The sequence below is a fragment of the Gymnoscopelus microlampas genome (assembly GCF_963454915.1).
Source record: "Gymnoscopelus microlampas genome assembly, chromosome: 14".
Taxonomy (NCBI): Eukaryota; Metazoa; Chordata; class Actinopteri; order Myctophiformes; family Myctophidae; genus Gymnoscopelus; species Gymnoscopelus microlampas.
In genome coordinates this window covers 26062809-26090470 of record NC_139951.1, presented here as the reverse complement: position 1 = coordinate 26090470, position 27662 = coordinate 26062809, and the positions used below count along the sequence as shown (strand labels likewise).

At 41.8% G+C, this 27662-nt stretch overlaps 1 protein-coding gene across 1 annotated transcript in view; it reads left to right on the top strand.

The window, feature by feature from the left end:
• Nucleotides 1-27662, top strand: part of crhr1 (corticotropin releasing hormone receptor 1) — an 86986-nt gene that overhangs the window by 39235 nt on the left and 20089 nt on the right. Inside the window, exons 5-6 of the mRNA XM_084077631.1 lie at nt 3673-3758; nt 19129-19235. Of these exons, the coding sequence (XP_083933757.1) occupies nt 3673-3758; nt 19129-19235 (193 nt within the window). The remainder of the gene's footprint in view (nt 1-3672; nt 3759-19128; nt 19236-27662) is intronic.

Below are 27662 nucleotides of genomic sequence, written 5' to 3'. Positions count from 1 at the left end.
TCACTTGAAGTGAGTCAGTTGGTAATGAAAGTATTAAGCCATGTCTCCAGTGGCGGATTAAAGTGGCATGGGCCCCTAGGCTACTCTTTGTGTGGAGCCCCCCTTTACTCATCATGCTTTACCAGACTAAAGTAATTTAGTGCCATGTGTAAAGGCGTGCTAGGAATATTACATGGATCACATGCACACATTCGGGGCGTATTGGCATACACATACATTGAGACAGTCTTTACTTTATACATGAAAGCTACAGAGAAATGGCATTCACAGTGCATCTGCAAGCTGGCAACAGTGTTTAGCTTTCTAAACCAACAGCAGCTAACAACATCTGCAGCCGTAGAGAGCACTCTATTTTACAGAGGCAAATCCCAACATCCTTACAGAGGCACAAATTGAACCGCTGTGCAATGCTTGAATAACACAAAGGACAAAGCCATAAAAATGCAATAAACAGCAGCAGCAATATAACATCAATAATGCAACAGCAGCACAATCATAAATAAATATTCCTACCCTTAGAAGTTTTTCTTCCTTGTTTTTCTGATAGAGAAGTCTTAATGAGGCTGGGAAATTCAATTTGTGCCGTATATCACTTTCAATAGACATCAGAGAAAGGTGATTCAGTTTGTTTGGCCCATCTATTTTTAAGTAGTCCCAGTTTTGAAAAATAATACTCCCTGCTGGCATTGATTACATGCAAGTCATAAATAGTATAGAGTGCTATATCAACGTTAAACAGACTGTTGTTTTCTTCCACTTACAAGTTGCAGCAGCAGTGACCTTGCTGAGGTGTCCTTGTTTTCTTTCATGAATACATTTTTGTCCTCAAACGTTTCTCCCAGAATACCTGTGTATTTGTTCTCGAGATTAGTGGGTAGTGTTGTTCTGAACTTGTCTTGGCCTGATCGCTCACTTTTAGGTTCAGTGGACTCATGTGCTTTTTCTGTACATCTATGTCCAGTGTTGGGACACAATTGGAGATGTTTTTAGTGCTGTCAAAGTTAATGCGTTATTGACACGTTAGCGCATGACCGAATTAACAGCGTTAATATTTTTATTGCACTAATCGCCCATTTAATTTTACCCATTGAAGCATTCGTAGGTCTAAGATTCACATGGCTTCCTGATCTGAACACTCTCTCTGCGCATCTAAACCAATCACAGCAATTGGGGGGAAGGATGTTAAGGACAATCTGTATGTTTAGGATACGGTATCGCTTATACGGCCCTTTCAACCAATCACAGCTACTTTAGAACGTGTACACACGCCATGTCTGCCACTCGCTGGGTCTGTCACCACTCCCCAGCCAGAGAGCACGGCCAGCGAGAGACAGCTGACACTCTATCCGCTCTGCGAAGCTCATTTCCCGGCCACAAGCATTTGGAAGTTGGCTTGTGTCTCTTCCAAAGTACTGGTATTTCCTTGGCTTCACTGCCGACAAAATGAACTTGAAGCTGGGCTGAATGAATAAGGAAACACGAAATGAGTTCTGGATGTCACAACATCTCGGTGGCACCGTACAGTCAACTTTAGGACGGTACCCCCGAACCTCTGAATGGCGTCATATTGTAGTCTGGACAAAGCCGAAACGACTTTATTTCGGCATTAAAAGTGGAGTATGCAGCGGCCTTTAGTGTATTTGTTTATTCTGCAGCTGGCTTTTGATGTGACAGTGTCATACACTCATACTTTGACAAGCCCCCAGCCCCCCAGCTTAAAACCAATTCCATAACACCTTTGATTGTACAGAGAAAGACTGTGTGTGTGTGTGTGTGTGTGTGTGTGTGTGTGTGTGTTTGTGTGCGTGTGTGCGTGTGTGCGTGCGTGCGTGCGTGCGTGCGTGCGTGCGTGCGTGCGTGCGTGCGTGCGTGCGTGCGTGCGTGCGTGCGTGCGTGCGTGCGTGCGTGCGTGCGTGTGGGAGAGAGAGAGAGTGAGAGAGAGAGATAGAGAGAGAGAGAGACAGAGAGAGAGAGAGAGAGAGAGAGAGAGAGAAATAATAAATACAGGGCGCTTTGTGTATGTACACCAGAGAGGATATAATTTATAAGAGAATTAAAATAACATTGGTTTTATTATGTATAGACCCCTTAACAGACAACGTCACTCTGATAAGAACCAGTATGCGAGCGCAGGCTGGCACCAAATGAAACCCATTCTGTCATGTTTCGCTAGGACGTGCCTCACTAGCCAACACACAATAGGAGGTTGAATGAACTGAAACCAGCGCACCCCAAAACAATATGTTAGGAATTGATTGCATGAAACAATCACCTGTGCGTCCAGTCTCAATGTTGGTAAACACATAATTGGTCTATAGGATACAGAATAAAAGTATTGTAATAATAATAAATAATACATTTGGAATGCATCCTGCTCCGTATACAATACAATGCACTGCTTTTCAGTTCATTATTCAAGGTTGAGGCAATAGAAAATATGTGATTATTATGCGATTAATCGCAGGATTATCTACACAAATCATGCGATTAATCTCGATTAAAATTTGTAATCGCATGACAATACTAGTTTTTTTGCATCTCACACAAAATCATCCCATAGGCCGGCCTCAAGTTCAACTGCTTGTAGAGTAGTACTGGACTTGTGAAAATGCTGCAGTATGTTGTTACACATGTTACACAGAAAGGCATTCTGTAGTTTATCCATCCTAACATATTGTGTCCTGGCTTCAATCCAACATTAAGAGTTTGGTTTGAGACTTTTGCAGTGACTCTTGAATTGTGGCTTAATTCTAATGCAGTGCTTTTGTTGCGAATGTGCTTACCATCTATTTTCTGAAATACTTTTCAAAGTCTCTATCACAAGGCTAATCTGTTTAATGTGTTCTTGCAGGCCACAGTAAATGCCAGACAAATTACCTACTGTACCTATTACCGACATATTGTCTCTTCAACTTTATTGTCACATCACAGGTTTGCAGGTGTAAACAAATTGTGTGAAATGCTTGGCCTCTGCAGTTATTATCAATGCCCATGTCTTGTAAAATAACAGACTGGAAAAGTGACTCTCTTGAATCCCTCGGAATTGGCCTAAACTTGACAAAATCCCCATCAGGTGACACATCTCAGAATGAACATGGACATCCCCACGTACCTGGGGTGACTGGGGCTTTGTCACTTCAGATCCGCCCCCACCCTTGCCCTGTTCAAAGCCTCCCTCAAGGTTAGGGTTAGGCTTTCCCTGCCTAATTCAAATCCCCTTTTCTGCCTTTAAATTTTAATGTTTTTCTTTGCTTAGTTTTGAGCTTTTGACTAGTTATTCTCTTAATAAACTAAACGTTTTTTTTCTGTTGTGTAAAGCCACTTTGAGTGCAAAGAAAAGCGCTACAAGGTTCTACTCGACAATGATAATGAATGTTTAACAAAGCTATTTTGTGTGAAAGAAGGAGTCAAACAAAAATAATCAGGATACTTGTAGAGTGGGGTAAACAGGTCTTTAGCAAATGTGTGAATAGATCTAATGACGTTCCTCGAGAGCTTCTGAAGCACAAAAGGTCACATTTCCACAATGAGTTGAATCTAATTTTCACCCAGTAATTGGGGGTTAGAGGTTAAACTCTGAAATTTTGAAAAGAATCACACCATGCTTGTTTGTCCCCCCCGCCCCCCCCCCCCGCTCCCCCCTATCTCCCCCCATATATCTTTACTCTGCAGGTAATGTTTACAGAAGATGTTTAGCCAATGGAACCTGGGCTCTGAAGGGGAACTACTCCATGTGTAGAGCCATATTACATGAAGAGGTAAGGAACTGTTCTCTCTTAATATCTCTCCCTCTTCTTCTATCCTTCCCTCAATCTCTGCCAAGAGACAAGACAATGCTACCAGCTGGACACCTGGGGCTTGGTTCCTCTGCCTAGTTGATGGTTCGAAATACATTTATTGTAGAGAGTGGAAAGATGGTACAGTACTGTACATGCCAGAGAGGCTCTCTCCTAAGTGAGTGTGGGGATGACTGATTTGGTGTGAAGTCGCACCCAGCTCAGAGCCCAATTAGTTTGGACTGAGACCAGGTGTGACTGCCTAAATCAGCCATCACATACTGTACACCACAAGGGAAAAAAGAGTACACCATGTACAATGTCAACTCAGGTCTGTTTAACTTAGTTTTACTTAGTATTAGTATAGAGGGTCTAAGTGGTTAAAGGGGTATTTCACTTTAAAACAAATGTTGGGTAATTGTATTGTCTATTCAGGCTTTTGTGAGCCCCTCAGACAGTTTTTTAAGTTGCTTGAGTCAGTATTTAGATATTTGATATTAATTTGATCAGACACGCCCCCTTCCTATACAAACCCATTATAACTTCAAACTAAATTTTTAACATTCATCAAAAACACCCGTCCTTGGTTCTGGTGACTCATCCTGCCCTCTTAATATGTGAGGGGCCGTGTTTTTTGATTACATTTTTCATTTTTTTAAATTTCTTTTATTGTATATAATTAATTTCATTTTCCCAAAAGAATATTAAAAATAAATGAAAAAAGTAATTGAAAAAACACGGTCTCCTCATGTATTAGAAGGACAATGTCAGTCACCAGAACCAAGGACGGGTGCTTCTGATGAATCTACTGAATTTACTTGTATGTGGCCTCGAAACTCTAAACCACCAGAAGAAAAACCAACAAGAAACAACAAAATATTTGCTAGTACCTGAGATTTAAAAAAATATGACGAAGGTGCCTGAGCATAGCAGCAGTGTATACTGTACATGATATACTTATGGACGTTGGTTAAGGTGCTTAGAGAAAAAAACAAAAGCACTGGAAATAGAAAGAAAGAAAGTCAGCAGGAGTAAGACAGAATGGCCCTCATTTATCAACGGAGCGTAAAAAACGGCTTATATTTTTCCATATATTTGGCCGTACACCAACGTCGAAGTCACATTTATCAAAGGATCCTACACAGCCAATCCTAGCGTACATTAGGTTGGAGCTTTGATAAATCTCACATCTGAAAACGAGCGTCCAGAATGGAATAAACGGGCGCAGCCAACGTCAACAGCTGCTATCGACCAGATGTGAGATCTCATCATACGGTAGGCTGAAATCAACGTCAGGATATATTGATAAATGCCGAAAGTTGCGGTGATCTCGCCGTACGCCCATTATTTGGTCTGCACCGCATTGATAAATGAGGGCCAAATATGTGTGTGTGACAAGAGGGAGGACAGTGGAACGGTGAAGATGCAAGGAGTAACTGTGCAAGGAGTGGAGGAAAGTGTCAGGAGTCATTTGTGACAGAAGGGTATATATCAGCAAGAGTGAGAGGGCACCTCTAAGACAGTAGTGAGACGCTCCCTCTCTGTCTCTCCGTGTCTCTCTCTGTCTCTCCTTCTGTCTCTCCTTCTGTCTCTCCTTCTGTCTCTGTCTCTGTCTCTGTCTCTGTCTCTGTCTCTGTCTCTGTCTCTGTCTCTGTCTCTGTCTCTCTCTCTGTCTCTCTCTCTCTCTCTCTCCCTCTCTCTCTCTCTCTCTCTCTCTCTCTCTCTCTCTCTCTCTTTTTCCCCTGACACAGTCGAGGCAGATGGCCGTCCACCCTAGAGCCTGAGTCTGCCTGACGTTTGGTCCATTTAAGGGGGAGTTTTTCGTTGCCACTGTCGCAAAATTGCTTGCTCAGGGTGGGACAATGTCGGGTCTATGCTCTGTATGTAAAGTGTCTTGAGACAACTTGTTTAAGGGGATCTGTTTAAGGGGAAAAAAAGGTTAATGGGGCACCAATGCAGGATATGAGTAACACCATGAGGCACCATAAGGATTAAATAACTATAGCCCACAATGTCCCTGCTTGCGAGCACTGTTATTCCTCACTTAGGGGCAACAGCCCTGAACCAGGGTGGTTGGTCTACACACACAATTGACAAGTAGGTTATGGATAGGTCATGAAATGCCTGAACCACTTGAACCACCACCATCCATATCCTGGGGGGACCATTATAGCCCAAAAAAGCTACAAGCTCACAATGCGTCTCGTTGTGATGTGTTGTGAGCTTGTAGATTGGCTATTTTTGTCGAAGAGAGTTGGTGTAGAGGGAAACAATTAAAGAGCCAACTCAGGTCCATTTTATTACGTATTATACGTAGTTCATTATAGTATTTGTTATAGTTGTGGTCTGAACTTCCCTTGACTGAATTTTAAAACGATATCTTTATACTGTAGTTAGTTGTCATTGTCAAGTGGGCTTCTTCAGTCCAGTGCAGTAAGCTCAGGGGCTTCAAGTGCTTACCCTTGGTTGGTGCACATAATGGAGCTTCCTTAGCTGTGTAGTCAGATATTGTCTACAGCAGTGGTTCTCAAATCATTTCATATCAAGGCCCCCCAAATTGATATATTTGGCCGTGGACCCCCATCTGAAAAGATTTTGTTGTGTCCCCAAACAAAAATCACAGTTCTAATTTTTTCAAGATTTGTTTTAAAATAGCAGATCTACAAGCTCAGCTCTTAGGGTTAAAGTGGTTACATTTTGATGCTACTGTATACTAACTCATTTTGCTGGGGCACCTCTGGAACCCCCTCAAGGACCCCTGGGGGTCCCCGGACCCCACTTTGAGAACCACTGGTCAACAGCGTGGTGCCAGTGAACACATGTTGTTATGTAACAGTCTTAGGTTTTGGCTAGGATGGACTACATGTTTCCTGGAATGATGTGTCTCTTTGCAAGAGAGACATGTGGTGTACTCCCATTGAATAACTGCTTGATAATCAGACAGAGAGAGAGCGAGAGAGAGGCAGCACAATCTAATGTAAATAAACATACATATATGTATATAGGCCAGATATTTCTCTGTCTGGCCTATAGGGCAGTGGTACTCAACCTGTGGGTCGGGACCCCCAGAGGAGTCCCCACATGATTTTAGGGGGGTCCCCCGATTATGGCATCAAAAGTAATCAACAAAACTATACTATGATATACTATATATTATATACTATATACTATATATTATCCTACTATAATTCTAGTAACCTCTGTCCGTCCGTCCGTTTGTAGTGGTGAGTGAGTAGGTGAAGCTACCCGGTTCTCCTCAGTGGCTGGAGCAATTGCTCTGATTTTGCACACAGCCATTGACCATTACCATCTGAACGCAACTGTGAAGCCCGTTTTTCAATTTCATCAAATCTCAGCTTTTTATTAGCGTTTATGTGTCAAACAATGTCGCCATGGTTACGGGCCTGCCCAGCTATGGGACGAACTGCCTCCCGGGTTGCCAGATCATGTGCGCATATCCCCCCACGGATGCGCTGCGCCGACCGGGTATGGTCTAGTATACTATAATAATATAAGAGTCAAAATATTTGAAAATAGCCGATCTCGCAACGCGAGCGAGGCGTTGTGAGCTTGTAGATAGGCTATTTTGACAATATCTATCTGTTGAGGCATTTGATAAATCAAATGCCTCAACTACATTCCAAGTGCTTATCAGGGTGTGGGGTCCCCAGTTCAAATATGATTACTTTGGGGAGTCACAGGCTGAAATGGTTGAGAACCACTGCATAGGGCATATCCCTATATTTTCCCATAGAGATTTCCGAAAATATTTATATTAATTATATTAAGCCTGGAACCAAGCCGTCCAGGCTCCTGGTGAATCATGACCACTAAAACATGTGATTCTGTGTCCAGAAATATTTGAAAACTGCAAAAAAAACTATTTATTAAATATAGTATATAATTAAATATCCAAATATGTTTTGACACAGAATCAAATGTTTTATGGTGAGGCCACCATGAGGCCGACTGGTGTAATCATTTTTTCCTCCATAGTCCACTGGATTATATGCACCTCTCAACCAAGTGTGGTAACTGTAGCCCTTACGGTTTCAGAGAGAAAAATACTTGAATGGGAGCTGTCCGCTATTCCCATTCATGTTAATGGGAAAATTGTATTCAATAATAAATTGATATAAATTAAACTTAATCTATATAACATATTGCTTAGCTAAATGCAATGTATGACTTGTGTGTGTGCTGCCAAGACTGTGGGAGGAGTAGCATATGGCAAACTTTATTTTTTCTATAATAAACTAAGAAACTAATTCAAAGTCAAACAAAGTCGCCCAAGTACTATACTGTGTTGCCACACTAATTAACATTCATATTAAAAAATGAATGTAAAAAATATATATACTGATAAAGTATACTACGTTAGTTCACTTGATCCAAGCCGGATTGAAAATTGAAAATAAACAGGCTCTGAGAATGCACGTGGTCCGCCCATCTGACCACTTAGCACTTGGATCCTGGCAGCTTCTCTACTTATTGCACAAACGGCCTTGAGAGAGGCCTTGGTTTGACTTTTCCCTATGATTTCATTGGCCACTGTCTTGCCTCAGGGTCTAACACTTTCTCCCCCACACAGCCGGACACTAGCGCTGATACCATTGTATTTTAAAGGAGTAGTTCACTCCCCAAAAAATCGTATTTTCTATCAATTACACACACCATGAAGCATTGAATTCATGGAGACTTTTTTGTTTTTGTCGCATTCCTAAGCCAATAATTTGATTACCGGCGGAAAGATGCTAATGTATCCGGTAGAGGACACAGAGGAGTCTCTTTGAGTCTCTTACCGGAAATACACCCGGTCATCAAATTATTGGTCAGGAATGCGTAAAAAACTAAAAACTCTCTATGAATTCAAGGTTTCATGGGGTGTGTAATTGATAGAAAATAAGTAATTTTTTGGGTGAACTATTCCTTTAAACGGTTAGCGTTGCTTACAAAACATTCAAATCCTACTCACAGGCAGCTCACAAGAATGCTTCATTTGGGTAAAGACACTAACACAGAATAGAAATGCATTTTTTTCTTACGTGAGCTGTCCAAGACAAAGTGTGGTGCTTATTATAAAAGATAAGACCTTTAAGATACCTTTATTGACCCCGAGAGGGAAATTCCGTAATTCAGTTATAATTGAAGTTGGTATTATATCCTCTTTACTTTACTATAAAGCTTATGAAACTGCGTGCTTTACATTTTGTTAACAGCGGAGTTGTATTAGATCTGAGCAGGATTTACTACATGCCATTGATAGGTTAGCTCACCCCCGCAAACAGACCTCTTGTAGGATATATTCAGTAGATCTACAGAAGCGCTTCTATACAGTATATGTCACCGTCTGTGACATATACTGTATGGAAGCGCTTCTGTAGATCTACTGAACACTCAAAACTAACGCCAAAGGGGTCCATTTGGTTACATTTACACTTTTGGAGTTAAAAATGGGTAAATGAACACTTATGGTTTTACTGTGGAGTGCGCCTTGACAGACACAGAGAGCCGCTTTGAGATTGCGTGAGTGATTTGCTTTCTAATTATTTATGAATGGACTGCGTTAAGTTTTATAAAGTCCACAGAAGTTTGAAAGCCTTTTGCTGTCGCACACAACATGAACAAGCCCCGTTCCTGCAGCCAGCAGCTAGGCATAATGGCTGCAAATGTGCTCATACGATTTCAAATGAACCCTGAAGTGTGAAGTCATGTTGACTTGGAGGAGAGAGAGACACAGTTCCCGGCCTGCACATTAAGTCCCTTCCTACATTAACTGGTCTTATTACACGGCTTGGTTGAATGCTCGATTCTGATTGGTCAGTCATCGGTCATTATTTCTGGATAATGACCGATGATAATGACCGATGAGACCGACGAGGAAACTGTGTAATCAGAGACTCAGAGCACCTGCTTGTGCCAACCTGCGCTGCTTGGTTTTATGCTTTATCTAACATGACAGCCATGTAAACAAACAAACAATGTCATTTACAACTAACGTTGCTCTCAAGAATGTTTTTGAAAACATTTGAAGTGAGAAATAGACGATGCAATGACCGAAAAGTGATTCTATTTGATCCACTACACTTCCTTGTTTATCGTGGCACAACAACGGGGGAATACCAAAACGCTCGCCCCAAAACACAGTCGCCCCGGGGCAAATCCGGCGGTATTTCAGGCAAATCGTCAGTAAATAGAATGGGGGGCGAGTGTGTTTTGGGGCGAGTTTTTTTCCATTTCGTCATTTGTTTTTGGGAGGCGAATTGTCCGCCCAGCCCAATACTTATGGAATACTTTCATTGCCGTAAGCAAGGAAATACTTCGTTTTGTTGTTACTTTTGGGTAAATGTATTTATGTATTTATTAAGTAGCCGTGTAATAAGCGGGATAATGCCTTCAGGGCGATTAACCACCTCGGCTTCGCCTCGGTGGTTAATCGCCCTGTCGGGCTTTAAATTTCAATAATGACTACCTCCCCATGCATTATCCCTTGCATATTGTAGACAGTATAACACTGTGCAGCGCTTAGTGACAGGCACCCCTAGAACCTATAGAGCATCGCAGTTGCGCCACTTCCTGGTGCCGGAAGTAAACACTCAATGCATTTTTCCCATTGACTTTTCCAAAAATATTTATATCAATCAATTTAAGCCTAGAATCAAGCTATCCAGGATAGCGGTGAATCATGACCATAAAACCTTTTTTTCTGTGATCTTTTTTTATTTTATATTTAATGATATGATATACTATATTTAATAAATACCCTTTGTTTTGCCGTTTTCAAAAAAGTTTTTTCACAGAATCAAACGTTTTATGTTCATGATTCACCGCTATCCTGGATAGCTTGATTCTAGGCTTAAATTAATTTATATAGATATTTTTGTAAAAGTCAATGGGAAAAATGCATTGAGTATTTACTTCCGGCACCAGGAAGTGGGCGGGAACTGCGATGCTCTATAGTGTTGATGGTCCTCCCACTAAGCTTGGGTGGTGACTCATACTTGCTTTTCCTGACCATCTACAGTATAATGGGGTATAAATCGTGAGTTGATGTTTGTGCTTGTTGCATTTTCCCTTTCCTTGTAGATTGCATAGCTTCCTGCACTAGCTGATTTGTGTCTTGAGTCTTTAATAAAGAAAAAAACGTTTTTTTTCATCATAATCTTATCTTGTTCATGTACAGTGAAATGAAAGCACCGACTGTACTGATAAGATCCAGTTATTGAAATGCCAAACACAGAATAGACTCCAGTCTCCAGGTTTTCTTTAGAATTGGTAGGACACTGATTTAATTAAAATGTGTAGCAGATTGGCATAAAGAATATGACACATTGTAATGTATCATTTATCACTGTATATTTGCACATACAGTGAAATTGGTCTCTGCATTTTACCCATCCTATAATCATTAGGAGTGGTGAGCAGCTACTGTGTGGCACGCAGGGAGCAATTAGGGGTTATGAGTCTTGCTCAAGGGACACACATCACTGGCCTGGTCTGGAATTGTACCTGGGACAACCAGGGGATCCGGCTCCCCAGGCGGGCTCACTAACCACTCAGCTATTGCCATTGCTATTATGGTTAGGTCTATGTGATTCTGATTATATCATTAACTTATTTTGTATATCTTTAATAAAGTTTCCTGAAAATGCCCATCACAAGCCAACATGCATGGTTATGACCCCTGATACAACAGCAGTGGCAAGACACAGAAATGTGAGAAGAATGAATTGGCATAATGGATAAATTGGGAGAAAGAAGGGCGTAAAATAATTGCCTACTCTAAATAAAAGATAAAAGAAGAAAAATGGAAAGGTGTTCAAAACCCTTTGGCTTTCCCTGATATTTTTTATATGAGAGGAATAGATTCTTATCGGAGGAAGTGAGTTATCTTAACTTCTTGACCGGCCAGGGTCCTTTACAAGGCAATTTCCAATGCTGATTAATGATAAATATCCAAATGTACAGTATGTAAAGTGCTGTCGCCTCACAGCTAGAAGGTTCTGGGTTCGATTCCTGCCGGGGACGCTGTAGGCGGTTGGGGCGTGTCCTCGCCTCCGCGTCGGTACCCTAGGTGGGATTGGTGAAAGGGCCTTTCTGTGTGGAGTTTGTATGCTCTCCCCGTGTCCCCTAGGATAGGTACCCTCACAAAAACATGCAGTAATCCTGGTCTCTATACTGCCTCCCCCTGGTCAGCCAGGGCGCCTGATGGAGGGGAAAGGAACTGGTCGGGATAACGTGTTCCTTCCACGCGCTACGTCCAACCGGGTAAACTCCCCACTGTCGGGTGATAAGAAGGCTTGGTAGCTCTCATGCATTAAAGGAGGCATGAGCTCGGCCCTGGGCTCTCCGTAGGATGGCAGAGGGAGTGTAGCACCCAGGATTACTTAGACAATTGGCGCTGGGTGAAACAAATGGGGTTGCAAAATCGTGGGATAAATATTTTAAAGCATGTAAAGTGCAAGCACACAAGGCACTGTGAATTTCTCCCCCAAGATTTCCCTGTGCTGCACCAGAACTTTTGTCTCAGATTTGTGTATGCTATGTATAATTCAGAAATATATTAGTTCAATTTAGTTAAACAGACACCGTTTGTGTTTTGATTAATTCCTCAAATTTCACAATACTGAGGACATATTTGATAACACAGATATCCATATCATCCAACAGAGAATGATTGAAGCACTACGTGTATGAAAGTAAGCCTGCTTTCCATTCTGAATTATGCATATTTGTATTTATTTTTTATTTCCCCCAAGCATATTTTACATCACTGGGACTGCAGCTAAAAGAAAAATGCTAAGTTTTTGATGAGGACGAAGAAGAGGGAAGATGAGTGGGAAGAAAGAAATGGGAAATACAGGAGGGTCCATCAGCTGTCCAAATCAAAACGATCCTACAGTGGGGCAAAAAAGTATTTAGTCAGCCACCATTGTGCAAGTTCTCCCACTTAAAAAGATGAGAGAGGCCTGTAATTTTCATCATAGTTATACATCAACTATGAGAGATAAAATTAGGGAAAAAATCCAGAAAATCACATTGTCTGATTTTTAAAGAATTTATTTGCAAATTATGAGGAAAATAAGTATTTGGTCAATAACAAAAGTTCATCTCAATACTTTGTTATATACCCTTTGTTGGCAATGACAGAGGTCAAACGTTTTCTGTAAGTCTTCACAAGGTTACCACGCACTGTTGCTGGTATGTCTCTCATAGTTGATGTATAACTATGATGAAAATTACAGGCGTCTCTCATCTTTTAAAGTGGGAGAACTTGCACAATGGTGGCTGACTAAATACTTTTTTGCCCCACTGTATATGTCTCTAATTCTCTGAATAGGTAGAAGATTTTCAACTTTCATCACCCTAGTCCTCTTAACCTCACAACCTTTGGAACCAATGATATGTTGAGATCATGTTGAGCTACCTGGAGAAATATGTCAAAATCAGAGGTGGCTTTAAGACTTATGCAACCAACAGTGTTGCATTAAGCTGCATCAATGATTTTAGAACTGCTAGACTAGAGGATAACAGAAACTTCAACACATTTTGAAACACACAAGAAGAAGAAGGATGATGGAGGAGGGAGAGTCAGATCGACTCGTGCCCTAATGATGGGGCAGTGATATAATGTAATAAGCCTATTGATTTATGCATTCACACAGTCTGCGATTTCTTTGCCAGCTGTCCTTCCTGCATTTGACAGCTGCAACTGTGCTGCCTTTAGCCTGGATTATGTGTGAGAATTGTTCATATTTGTCTAATTATTATGTTGTTATAGTTTGCTCTTCATTTGTGAAATATGCAACTCTGCTGCCAGTTTAATTGTCCATGTTTGCAGGCGGTCATACTGTATACTGCAAACACTGTCCCTTTTATGTGAATGCACTCATGTCTAGAAACCTGGGTTGATAACCACCACCATCGTTTGACCGCTTAGTGCAATTGCGGTTGTTAGGGTTAGTGAAGCCAGATGACCCCAAAAAATATCCAGGGATAACTTGCTTCTTAGTACAAGCCTCGGTTATATTTCTGCAATGTTCAATCAAACAGAAAAGCTTTTAGTGGAAAATGGGCCTCATACTGTGCAAGACCTGGTATGAAGGTTTTTTTTGTCATCGCGTACAAGGTGTTGGGGTTTGTTTGGTTTCACAATAGGGGGTGTAATATGTGTGTGCGTGTGCGTGTGTGCGTGTGCGCGTGTGTGTGTGTGTGTGTGTGTGCGTGTGCGTGTGCGTGTGCGTGTGTGTGTGTGTGTGTGTGTGTGTGTGTGTGTGTGTGTGTGTGTGTGTGTGTGTGTGTGTGTGTGTGTGTGTGTGCGCGCGCACATGCGTGTGCGTGCGTGCACATGTGTGTGTGTGTGTGGGAGTGGGGTGGACTTGCATGCAAACAGTGCCATCTGCTATGTGACGTTAATCCAAAACCAACTGGCTGTGGTGTGGTGGGGGGAGGGCTGCTCTCAACCCTCAGACCCCCAACCCTGCCCCTGCACCCCCTTCCAACCGAGCGAGCTGTTATTCCTTATGTGTGTTTACCCACCTATGGCTTCACACAACAAAGTGTTTAAATTAGCAGATTCCTAAATAGGATTGACTACCAAGCGCTTTCTCAACAGAATTGTCCCCTGGCAGTGCATGCAAAGCACAGGAAGAGCTGCAGAGATGAGGGCACATTTGGTTTGAGTCTGAAAAGAACAGCATGGTGTTGTTGTGTCCCAGAGGAGCTCCAGACAGACCTTTATTCTTTTACATGGTAAAACATGTCACTCTCTCCTGCATGCACTCAGCGTCCACCTGATGTCCTCTGATGTGCGGTCCCTTGCTGTGCGTCGTCATCATTTTGATTAGGACGAACACTACATGAACAAAATGGTCACGGACAGAACATTGTGACCCAGAATCAATCTACAGGATTGGGGACAAGAAATACATTCGCTATTGAATAGAAAACGGCAATAGTTTTCATTGAAAGACACAGCTTGCTGTTTTGCTCAGCCAAACAATGAGGCAGTGATTGAATGATTATACAACAGGTAATTCCGACCAAGCAATATGATCGGTTGAAATAGGCTCTCTGCCCGTGCTCAAACGAGCATGACAGCACACCTAATCAAAATATAAATCGTGATTAGGCACTTTGTTGGAACTGTCGTGCCAATAATCACGTTAACACAAACTCTCGTGTATTGCTCACAATGCTTAATTAATTCATTGTGGTAGCCAGGCCCATGGGCCATGGCGTCTAGAACAGGCGTTGCAAGTCTGCTGCCGAGCCAATCAAACAAAGCTATGGGAAAATGAACTGGAACAGGAAACAGGTATGGCACCTGAAGAATGCACGGAAGAATTATGCTGGTGCGTTAAAGTCTGTCACTAGTAGCCCAGCCTCACTGGCTCTTGCTGCTTGCCATGCGTCGCCGTCGTTACCAGATATGTCTGTAATTCTGTGCTATCAGCCAGCTTAATCTCTGCTGGCGTCTTCATCTTTTGTTTGTGTGTGTGGCCACAAGCCCAGGTCTAGCACGCTAATAGAAGAGGAGAGCACAATCAATTAAGCGGTAACACCTGCCGATTAACTAACCCTGGCACTGAGTCACTCCCCCCTATCTCCACCCTGCAGCAAAGCCCAAACCACACACCCCTACCACATCTACGGATAGCTAAAGATGGGACACGGAGGCCTCACCATTATTACACTGTATGATTTGTATTTATATACTGTCTGTATTTTATTTTTATTTTTATTTTATTCTTTATTTGGGGGATATGCAGGGTTTATTCATATAAGACTCGACTGGTGCACCATCCCACTCGGGAACGATGCATCTCGGGAACGATGCAAGTTGGGAATGCATGCCCCACCTGGTTATGTCCGTGTCAGAGCACCCCTTTTATGCCCAGGAAGTTGACATTTGTATTAATAAATAAAAACAGCACCGGGTTTTGTGATGTTCTATAATGGCAGAATCAGCCTTGTTTGCTTTCCTTTATGGACAAAAAGAGCTGTTTCACTTTGTAATGAGGATCATATTTTGAATGATCAATTTCTAATCAATGGAGCAACATTATTTTTATTTCTCGCCCACCTTTGGAGATACATCATGGAGGTAATTACACAACCCAAACCTCTACCAAAGTGTCCTTGCCCTTTAAGATCATTGTTAAAAGCAACGGATAGTGTACCTGGCTTCTTTTTGTTTGCTTTTTTAGATGTGCGTTTGATTTCTTCCTTGTTTTGTGGTGAAATAAATGAGTGGGTGCAGGGTTGTAGTGGCGATCCTGAGTGGGAGGGGTTTCACACTCACTGAGTTTCTCTTTTAAGTTGAGCTGGTATTGAGCTGGATTTTCTACCATGCCACTTGGGACAAGAACCCGGGCCAATCAAACACCTACTGGAAACTTTGTTCACAGAAAAAGAAAAAAGAAAAACTCTTTTATTGAGCTGCGGCTTAGTGTTGTTTTCTTACAGACACAATGGAAGATTGTATTTTATTTCTAACAATTCTCAGAGACAGAGAAGGGCATAGAGTAAAGAGAGTGAAAAACAGCCAGATCAGATGTTTGATTGTGGCCCACACATCGGATGTTGCCTGAAGCTGATGCACTTTAAAATCCACAGTGTTTATTTAAATCTGAGAGTGTACAAATGCACTCTTACGGGTCGATTCTCGGGATTACAAATGGATAAATTAACACTGAGGATTTTACCGCAAGGGTGAGACCTCTGATCTGATGTCTCCTTCTTATCCACTCCTGTGTGGGAATTATATGGTTGATTGCACACTGTTTAGCACAAGGTTAAGTGACCTCCACTTCCAACAGTCCATGTGACCTAGTTTTCTCACACAGCGATTCTCAACCGTTGGACTGGTGGGCCGCGGCGGTTTTGTAGTTAACCACTTAAACCCCAGCATTGGTATTGTGGGGAACGCTTTAGCTGAAAATAGCCGATCGACAAGCTCAAGCTTGTCGATCGGCTATTTGCAGCGAAAGCTTTCCCCACAATAACAGAAAAGAGAAAAGACACTAGTATTGAGCCCTGAGGGACTCCGGTTACCCATATGGGGTTTAAGTGGTTAATGTCGGCTAGGGTCAGGCTCTGAAAATGCATGCGGCTGAACACTTAAAATGATCCCTGGCTAATAAGCCATAAATGCCATAATACATTATAATTGTCCTATATAACTAAAATGTAAAATTATAATCACCTTAAATCAGGGGTCTTCAACGTTTTCAGGCCAAGGACCCCCTAGTTGAGAGAGAGATGAAGCAGGGACCCCCTCTATAATGTATAAAATTGTGTTTCAGCTAAGCTCTTTTTTCCCTCTACACCTATAACTCTTTACCAACAATAGCCGATCTACAAGCACACAACGCCTCGCGCGGTGAGCTTGTAGATCTGCTATTTTTGGCTAAAGTTCTCCGCAGAAAAGGGATGATAGGGTTCAAGTGGTTAATGTAAAAAAAAAATCATAATCACACAAAGATTTGGCGGACCCCCTGTAGTAACTCTGAGGACCCCCTAGGGGTCCCGGTCCCCCTGTTGAAGACCTCTGCCTTTAATATTTGTATTTATTTTAGAAATAATTTTCATCTTTCACTCAATAGGGGCAATGCCCGTCGCAAGATGATGATGTTGTTTGCCCATGTGTGGTCTAGCCCTATGGAAGTTATGGAATGCATGTGAAAATAAAAAACAACGTAATACTTCTTCCTAAGGTCAATATGAGCATCAAATTGATCTTTTAAATGTTTTATTTTCACATTCCATAGGGCTAGACCACACATGGACAAATGACATCATCAACTTGCAACAGGCATTGCCCCTATTAAATGAAAGATTAACTGTTTCTAAAATAAATAAAATATCTAAGGTGTTTAAAAAAAAAAAAAAGGTTATAGAGGGCAATTATAATGTATTAAGGCATATTTGACTTATTAGCCAGGGATTCTTTTAATGCATCTGACCGCTGTTTGGTCAGATGGGTTGGCTGCGAACAAGATTTCCAAGTGGGCCCTGATCCAGAAAAGGTTGAGAACCACTGTTCCAACACATACAGATGACATAAATATTAAATCAAAACCTATTTTTATTGGATGCTTTTAGACAGCTTAGCAGCAGGGAGAGAGATCCAGCAGGAGAGATGTTTCTTCTGGCAGGATTTGAGAGCCCATGTGGCTCTAGAGACTTATTTTTTTCCTGTCAGCCAGTCTTACACAGTTGCACAACTGCCATTTGTTTGACACACCAGGCAGATAACCACCGTCCCGTGGTCCCGACACCCGAATAGTCAAATTGTTGGCATTATTGGCATCGAAATGCAGCACGCTTGGTCTGTCATGCTCTCACGATCCTGAGAACAGAGCCGAGAGCTACGGTACAACAGCAGCATTTAGCCCCTTCAATCCGGCAACGCATCTGTGTCACTTTAGATGTATTTGGCTATTCAAAAATAGCATATATACAAGCTCATAGCAAGGCACCAAGTGCTGCGCTATGAGCTTGTAGATCTGCTATTTTTAAACTGTCAGGATTTAGAAGACATTTGTAGAATCGGCCTCAGGGTCTGTTAAAAAAGATATATTCAAAGATTTGCACACATTTTCACGATTTCTCAAAAAATAGCAGATCTACAAGCTTGTATATCTGCTATTTTTGAACAGCCAAAGAAATTTAAAAAAAATGACACAGATGCGTTCAAGGTCTTAACGGGTTAATGAATGGGACACATGAGGGGCTTTCACTGGAACAGTGGAATTAAAGGTGCACATGTTTAATCTGGGAATGGGAGGGTTACATACACACAGCACAGATTAGTGTTGATGGTGGAGGGGGAAATCCAATTACAGTGGATATCAGAGTCACAGACAGTGATCTTAGGCATTGATTTGGACATAGATGTGACCTTGTTCTACTGGTAATACCTTTAGCTACTGTATACACAATATGTGTGTGTGTGTGTGTGTGTGTGTGTGTGTGTGTGTGTGTGTGTGTGTGTGTGTGTGTGTGTGTGTGTGTGTGTGCGTGTGTGCGTGCGTGCGTGCGTGCGTGCGTGCGTGCGTGCGTGCGTGCAAGCGTGCGTGCGAGCGTGCAAGCGTGCGTGCAAGCGTGCGTGTTACGTGTTTCAAATTGTACCAGGCAAATAAATTGCTTTATTCCCAAAATAGAGTGAAAGTGATTTGGAATCTTGATTTGGAAAGCTTATGAGATCAAAATCTTATAAGCCTTCCAGTATCTTTAATGTATCTGTATCTCTTAAATAAAATTATGACAGTGATGCAAAAGACACGAAATGTCCTAAAAACACCCTGTTCCACTCTCTCCTTCTCTCTTTCTCTGTGATTGTTTCCAGAAAAAAGGCAAGATGCACTACCAAATAGCCGTCATCATCAACTTCCTTGGTCATTGCATCTCCCTGGTGGCTCTCCTCATTGCGTTCTTCCTCTTCTTGTGTTTGAGGTAAGTGACGGTGTAGTGTTTTGTTTTGTTTAACATACAAACACACGGAGACAGGACTGCCTTTTACTGTCTTTACTTGTATGCCGTCCCATAATCACATAACTCCTGGGTGCCTTTAATCACATACACTTGTCTTCATCACATACACCTGTGTCATACATCCTGGTACATGATCTCCAAATACAATGAGTGGCATTGGACACTACAGACGGTCATTCCACTGGTGATCCGGAAGACAGCCCTAGTAGTGATGGAGATGTCAGCGTGCCGAGAGATCCCCCGTTTCAAAGTGATTTTTGCATTCTTATTCAACAACCATTTGGTCATGCATGGATAAACCTTCCCTATCTCTGGTGCACAGATTTAAAAAGGGTTCAGAAGCCCCTAAAATCTGGGGCATACACCATACACACACGCACGCACGCACGCACGCACGCACGCACGCACAAATCCAGCCAGTTCAATAACAGCCCGGTCTTGCAAAGCAGCAAAAACCCAAAAGCTGCCCCGTAGGGACGGGTGCAATGGGTTTCTCTGACAAACCTGAAATAAACTGAGCGTTAAGGAGAGAGAGGTCTTAGCACCCTCGATGGCAGCCGTTGCCATTATCGATCCTCGACACACCCCTGGGGGGGGGGGGTGCTAAAAGCGTGAAAGGGCACAGAGCAACGTCATGAATAGGAGCTGCGAAGGACAACATTTACGACACAACTTGTGTTTGTGGGCCACAGTGGTTTTGGGATTGGGAGGATGGGATGGATAGAGAGATGAAGGGATGGATACAGAGAAGGGGGTGGGGGGGGTGGGACATTGTTGGGGTAGAACATAAAGCTGTGTTCAAGGGCTCTTGCATGACCGGGGGCCAACAATGCACGGATTATAGATTTTGCTTGATAATTATTGGGGATTCGGTGTGATCCTTTGCAGGCAGGGTCATCCAGTACAGTACAGGCTGGTTTGGTACAGTACAGTTATGACTGGGGGCAGGGTTGTCAAGAATAATACTAAGTGATCCAGTACAGTACTGGGTGGTCCAGTACAGTAAAGGGTTGTCTAGTCCATTGGTTCTCAAAGTGGGGTCCGGGGACCCCCAGGGGTCCTTGGGGGGGGTTCCAGGAGATCCCCTGCAAAATGTGTTAATATAGCATCACAATGATTTTAACCACTTTAACCTTTTATACTTTGGCTATTCAAAAATAGCAGATCTACAAGCTCATAGCGCAGCACCGATTACCGCACTACGAGCTTGTAGATCTGCTATTTTTTTTTTAATCGTGAAAATGTATGCAAACCTTTGAATATATATTTTAAAGCAAACATTTGTAACTAAAATCTTTGCTTCTGGGGGTCCCTGGTGCAAAACGTTTTGAGATGGGGGTCCGCGGCCAAACACATCATTTTGGGGGTCCTTGACATGAAAAAGTTCGAGAACCACTGGTGTAGTCTAGTAGGCCGTGAGAGGACTGTGACGACTGGAGGCAGGGTGGTCCAGTACACAGTAAGTAGGTTGTGTCAGAGAAAACTCGCATTCGGGACTGTATGACCTTTATTGAACAGAACAGGAAGATACGATACAAATGCACTTGGTACAAGCCAATCAGTCTCGAAGGGTGATGTAAAGTCACAGTATAATTCTGCGTTATACCGTCTTTAAGCTCGTTAACCTCCACCCTCAACAGTAAATCCAAGTCATTAAGTCATTGTCAAAACGACCTTGCAATGCCTGGTAGAGAAGCCTTGCAATAGCGCTCCATTCTCTCCCTCCTGTCTCTGGAGGAAGGGAGATAACGGACGGGTTCGAACTTCTCGTACGCTTCACCTCGCATTCTTCAAACTGCAGCTCTGTACTCTACTGTATTTTATATAGAAATAGAGCAATATCAGACAGTTTTTTGTTTAAAGCACAAGGACACTATTGGTAGAGGTTTGGGTTGTGTAATTACCATGTCATTTTACTACAGTATTTGAAGATCCGGTTCTAGATCCACAGATCCAGTCCAGGCCTAGTAAAAATGGCAAAATCAACAGGAAGTTGACCTTTTTTTATTAAAAACGAAATTCAGAACGGGGTTTTCTGATATATATATTGGCAGAATCAGCTTTGTTCGCATTCGTTTGTGCTAAAAGAGTGACTTTGAGAGTTGCTTCACCGTACAGTGTAAGTCAATGAGGAGACTATTTTTTGATTATCAATTTTCAATTAACGAAGCAATGGCGCAAGATATCTTGCCAATTGGACTAGCTACATCATGTCAAGGCCTACACAACCCAAACCTCTACCAAAGTGTGCTTGTGCAATATAAAAATACAAGATCATCAAGATTATTAAGTTATATTTTGTCTCAGTGAGGACTGTGAGGCAGGGTGGTCCAGTATACAGTATGTAGTAGGCAGAGCCTTGTATTAGAGAGTTCCGTCAATGAGGGGCAGAAACAGCGCCGGTCATGTGGTTCATGTAGACTGGAAATAGTTACAAATGCTCATAGACTTCAGTGCATTCCTTAAACTTTCGGTTTAGGGCTTTGTCACTATTCGTCAATAGACGGCTATGTAGAAGACCTGGCCCGATGAAGTGAACGGAGGTGACGCAACTCTCCTTGAATGGCTCTGATAGTCGGTTGTGTCAGGGAAAACTCTGCTCACTGTCCCGAACTATATGAGTTTCATTGAACAGAACAGGAAGATACGATACAAATGTATTTGGGACAAGCCAATCACTCTCGAAGTATGACATAAGTCAGAGTATAATTCTGTACAAATCGTCTTTAAACTCGTTAACGTCCTCCACCCTCAACAGTAGATCAAAGTAATTGAGTCAAAACGAGCTCGCGATGCCTGTTAGAGGGGAAAAAAAGAAACGTTTCAGTAGCGCTCCATTTTCTCCTTCCTATCTCTGGAGGAAGGGAGATAACGGGTTCTAACTACTCATAAGCTTCACCTCACATTTTTCAAACTGCAGCTCTGTACTCTGTATTGTATATATAGAAATAGAGAAATATCAGACAGTTTTGTTTAAAGCACAAGGACACTATTGTATGAATGAATGAATGAGTGAATGGAATCTTTATTTTGAACGTGTTAAAATTAGGCAGCAAAGTAAAAAAATTAATGCAATATAATAAAAATGCAAAACAAATCAAAACAGCCCCTCAAGCAACAACAAAACTATAATTCTACATGTTCAAAAAGGAGTAGGATGAAGTATAAAACATATTTAATCCTACCCCTTCGTTCCGCTTACTTCAGCGTCATCTCATCATTTTTTCATATACCAACATGGTATACATTTAAATAAACCAAATCTTTCAAAATAAACAGATAATTAAATAAAGTAATTCATAAATATAAACGTACAAGTTTTTATATATTGTATAAATATATTCGATTCTAAATATATTACTGTATGTATGTATATATATATATATATATATATATATATATATATATATACACACACACACACACACACACACACACACACACACGCACACACGCACACACACACACACACACACACACACACACACACACACACACACACACACACACACACACACACACACATACACAGACACCCATACATATACACGTACATATGGCATATTTATACATACACATACACATACACATACACACACAAACTAAACACAGCACCCTCCTTATCTTGTGTATTGTATACAATTTCTTAGTAAACCTATAGATTGTTAATGTAACTCTTCCTCCTTATACCTCATAATAATGCATATACAGCACTTTGAGATTTGTAGCACTTTGAGATTTGTGTCAAATATAAAGTGTGTTACAAATAACATGTGTTGTTATTATTATTATTGGTAAAGGTTTGGGTTGTGAAATGACCGTGTCATTTTACAATTGGAAGATCCATATCTGCGGATCCAGTCCTGGCCTAATAAAAATAGCTAAAGCAACAGGAAGTTGATTTTTTTTTTTAAATGAAAAACGAAATGCAGAACCGCGTTCTGTGATGTTATACTGTATATAGGCAGAATCAGCTTTGTATGCATTCGTTTGTGCTAAAAGAGTGACTTTGAGAGCTGTTTCACCGATGTGTACAATGTAAGTCAATGAGGAGACCATTTTTGTATTATCAATTTCTAATCAACGGAGCAAGATATCTTGCCAAACTACATCATGACAAGGTAACCACACAACCCAAACCTCTACCAAAGTGTGCTTGTGCATTAAGAAATACAAGTACATTTTGTGTGGTCCAAAGGTTGAACAGTTATGAACTGTTGAAATAACACACTGTACACCACAGTGAGTAAACCAAAAGTGACTCTGAGGTGGAAAATAGAGAGAGATGAGACTCCTGTAAAGCAAACCGGGGGATAAATATACAGTAATGTGTCAGGTGCCTTTGTGTAGGATGTGTGCATGTGCGCGTGCGTGCTTGTGTAAGGTACTGTGTGTGGATGTAGGATCTACAAGTGTTTTTGTGTTTGTCTCATGTTTGTGTGTGATTGTGTATGCACAGCTGCTTCTGAGTGTGTGTGTGTGTGTGTGTGTGTGTGTGTGTGTGTGTGTGTGTGTGTGTGTGTGTGTGTGTGTGTGTGTGTGTGTGTGTGTGTGTGTGTGTGGGTGGCAGGCAGACAGGCAACAGGCCATTGATGTCCATTGTCCTTCCTTTGATGGTGATTAGTTCTCCCTCCTCTCTTCCTGTAGTCCACAATCAGCTCCTTGGTCTTGAGTCTAGAGAGACAGGTTATTCTCCTGGCACGGCTGTGTCAGGTTGTTACCTTTCTCTTGTAGGCTCTCTCATCGTTGTCAGTGATCTGGCCTGTCGTGTCACTGGCTAACTTAAGCCTCTTTTACATAAGAACTCTGGAATATGTCCAGGGAATCAGGTCAGGTCAGGTCAGGCCTGCCCTTTCACACATGTAGCACAACAGGAGAATGTCTGTTTCAGACGCATTCTCAAATAACTGTAAATACTAAATAGTCTGTTTAGGTGAGGGGTGGTGTCTGGGTAGACGCACGTGTTAGCTCATCCCACTTTAAGTATGGCAATCTGGGAACCCATTAGGTTTAAAAAATAAATAAATGAATAAATACATTTACTTTTTGATTAAACATAGGGTGACCCGGCATCCCAGTTTGGCTGGGATTTTATGTGTGTCCAAAAATATCTATAGGCCTACAACACAAAAATGTAATAGTGTTTTGAGCACTTACATACATGTAATGCATAAGCTATCATGTTCTTTTTTTGTTGAAATAATTGTTCCACATCCTGATGTCAACAGCAGGCAAAAAGAAAAAATAGCAGATCTACAGACTCACACGATGCAATGAATGAATGAATTGCTTGACATACAGTCTCCTATTGACACACCCATGCACAACAAAACGTTATAAGGACTGTCAGTATCAATCAAACCTTTATTGAATTTTTAAGTCTATTTCACATTCTCAAATGTTTTTTATAAAAAGGGGGGGGGTGTAGGAATACAGGACAGGAGTACATTGTATTCCTAAAAATAATGGCATGAAGAGTGTTCATGTGAAACTTGCAACTGCTAACTAACTATGGTAAGAGATAAAACACAAATAACTCCTCTTTCATACCTAAAAAATCACTTACAACACTCAAGAGAACTGGAAGCGTTAAGTCAGTTGCGTGTTAGGTCCTAATTAGTCGGGCATTTGCGTTCACACATACAACCCACTCACAAAAAAAACCCCGGAAAATGCCAGGACAATTTCAAGATCTCTCAGCTGTAAGGAACTCTGAAAGATGGTAGGCCACAGTGTCAGACAGTTTCTCATGGGGTAAAGATGGAAATCAAGCAGGGAAAATGGAAGGAAAGAAGAAAGAGAGAGAGGAGAGAATGTTTTTTTAAAAGCAAGAGACAGAGAGGAGAGAGAGCAAGTGTGGGGCCATCTTCCATGGCATGGAGCCCATCTCATATTAACAAAGGCCTGTCTGGAGAAGTACTCCGCTTTTTTTCTTAATTAATGTGCTGTGCCGTGCTGGCCCCACTGGCAGTGTGCCATGGGAAGTGAGGTCACACTGCGTAATGAATACGGTGGTTTCTGAAACATCACTCGCCGCATTGCTGGCATGGCAGCGTGCGGCCTACGTTATATAGCAAACTAATGAAGCAAGAGTGGCTAAATTAGTTTACAAGACACCAGTGGTTTGCGAGGCGATCTGAGTTTGTGTACAAGCTTGTGATAACCACAAGCACCGCCTTTTATGTTTTCCCTTTGAGCAATTATAATGTGTCACAATGGCACTGTGGTCTCGTGTGAGGAATCTCCATTAAGTTGTGTTAATTAGGCAGTCATTGTCTAGGTAGGAGAACACCCATGATGCTACATGTGGAGGCCAGTATTGCTATTGGAAAATCCAGTTGTTTGTGTGTCTCCACGGTCAGCACAAATTGATACCAATTGCAATGGATACCTATTAAGAATGTATTGATGCATGCTGGGGTGCCCATGGTGGCTCAGCATGTTAATGCATAGACCTATGCTCCTTGTGAGCTTGAGGACTAGTGTTCAAATCCAACACCTGTCTTATCTCGCATGTCTCTCCTCTTGGTTTCCTGTCTCTCTACACCTGGGGTTCCCAAACCTTTTCAGCTTGTGACCCAAAATAGAAATCTGGTGTCTTGCCAGGCCAGGACCCAAACTTACAAAAATACATTATGAATTAACCACTTAACACATTCACTGCCAGGGGTTTTGTAAAACAGGCTGCAGCCTCTGCCAGCATTCTTTATGATTTTCTTACCTTTTCAAGAAGTCACAGAATATTTTCCGTGATCACCGTCCTCACGGTGATCCCCTCATTACACACACAGGGGTCTCGTAGAATCGGGGTGAAAAAAATCCGATTGCGGTAATCCGTTCCATAACTGCAGCCAGTTGAAAATAGCATGTTTCGCCAAAAATACATAGTAATAAAAAAAAGTACACAGGAGCCGAGATACAGGATTTTAAAGTAATAAGTTAACCAGGAAGTGAATTTAGCAGTAAATCTTTGGATCACGTTATCTCCTGATTCTGAAAAAAAAAAAGTTTTTTTTCTCCCTTTTTTAAAAATGACGTTTTAAAACGTCTTTGGCAGGGAAGTGATGTATTTTAAATTACATTTCAAAAGTCTTTGGCAGGCAATGTGTTAAGACCTATTACGGCAATAAAAAAAAGGATATTTACTTGTGACCCATAAAAACATGTCATAGACCATTGAAGAATGGGTCGCAACCCTATGTTTGGGGGGGAAAAATGCTCTACACTGACCTGTCTGAAACAAAAAAGAAGAAGAAAAGAATTGATGCATGTTGAAAAATAAATCACGGGTCTCTGCCTGGCACTGGAAGAGGCAGTCCTGTGCTTGCTGATAATGCCTTCAGCTGGTGACAATAAAATGAGAATGAGGCGGTCTCTACGGTCACCACAGTGGGTTTGTTCTATCCGTTAGGTTGGAATACGTGTTTCTATTTTCGACCACTGGCTTTGAGGAAGACGGGCTGGATTTTAATTATACCCTAAGGTCAATTCATGCACAGCGTTACCGTTAGAAAACATCATAGCCTCTGGAAACAACACTAACATGTTTATTTTTAGGCTGTATGTCTTTTCAATTTTCTCTGCATCTCTTCCGGGGATTTCTTTGTATGTGATTTGATGGTTTAGTGAGAGTGTACTGTGTAAAAAAGTATATTTAACCACATGGACCCTATAGCGTCCCGATTCTAGGCACAATAGGCAAATGTACAAGCTCACAACACATCGCCGTGCGACGCGTTGTGAGCTTGTAGATCGGCTATATCAGTAAAGAGATTTGGTGTAGAGGGGAAAAAAGGGGACCAAGTATAGAGCCCCTGGGTGACCCCGGTCAACTGAAGTACATATTAGTGCAAAATAAAAGATGAAGCATGTCATTTCTTCAAATATTCAAGTTGTTTGTATTTCTCTGCGCTCTGACCGCCTAGTGAGTTGTCCTAGAAAACTCTTAACATTTATAAAAGGAAAGGGTCACACTCAGACAAGGTCTGTTTACTTAATTTAATACTCCATCAACACATTTTAGGCCGTCTGGCCTTCAACAGTGTGTGAGGATCCAGTGTGTGAGAAAAGGTCCCAGTGGTTAGGACCTCCCAATACAACACTGGCGCTTTCTCCCTCCTGTATTATTTCCCTTACACGGTCTCCTCTTAGTAATATCCTCAAAACGAATCTCTTTCTCTACACTCTATCAAATAAACAAATACAATAACAAATACATTACAGCAATGTAGGTCACCCACTTTGGGAGCTTTAAACCGTTGTGATGTTTTTCTTTTTTTTTAAAGATATTTTTGTTGGCTTTTTGCCTTCATTGATAGAATGCAGTAGGCTGATAGGAAATGGGGGGAGAGAGATGGGGGGGTGACACGCAGCAAAGGTCGTCAGGAT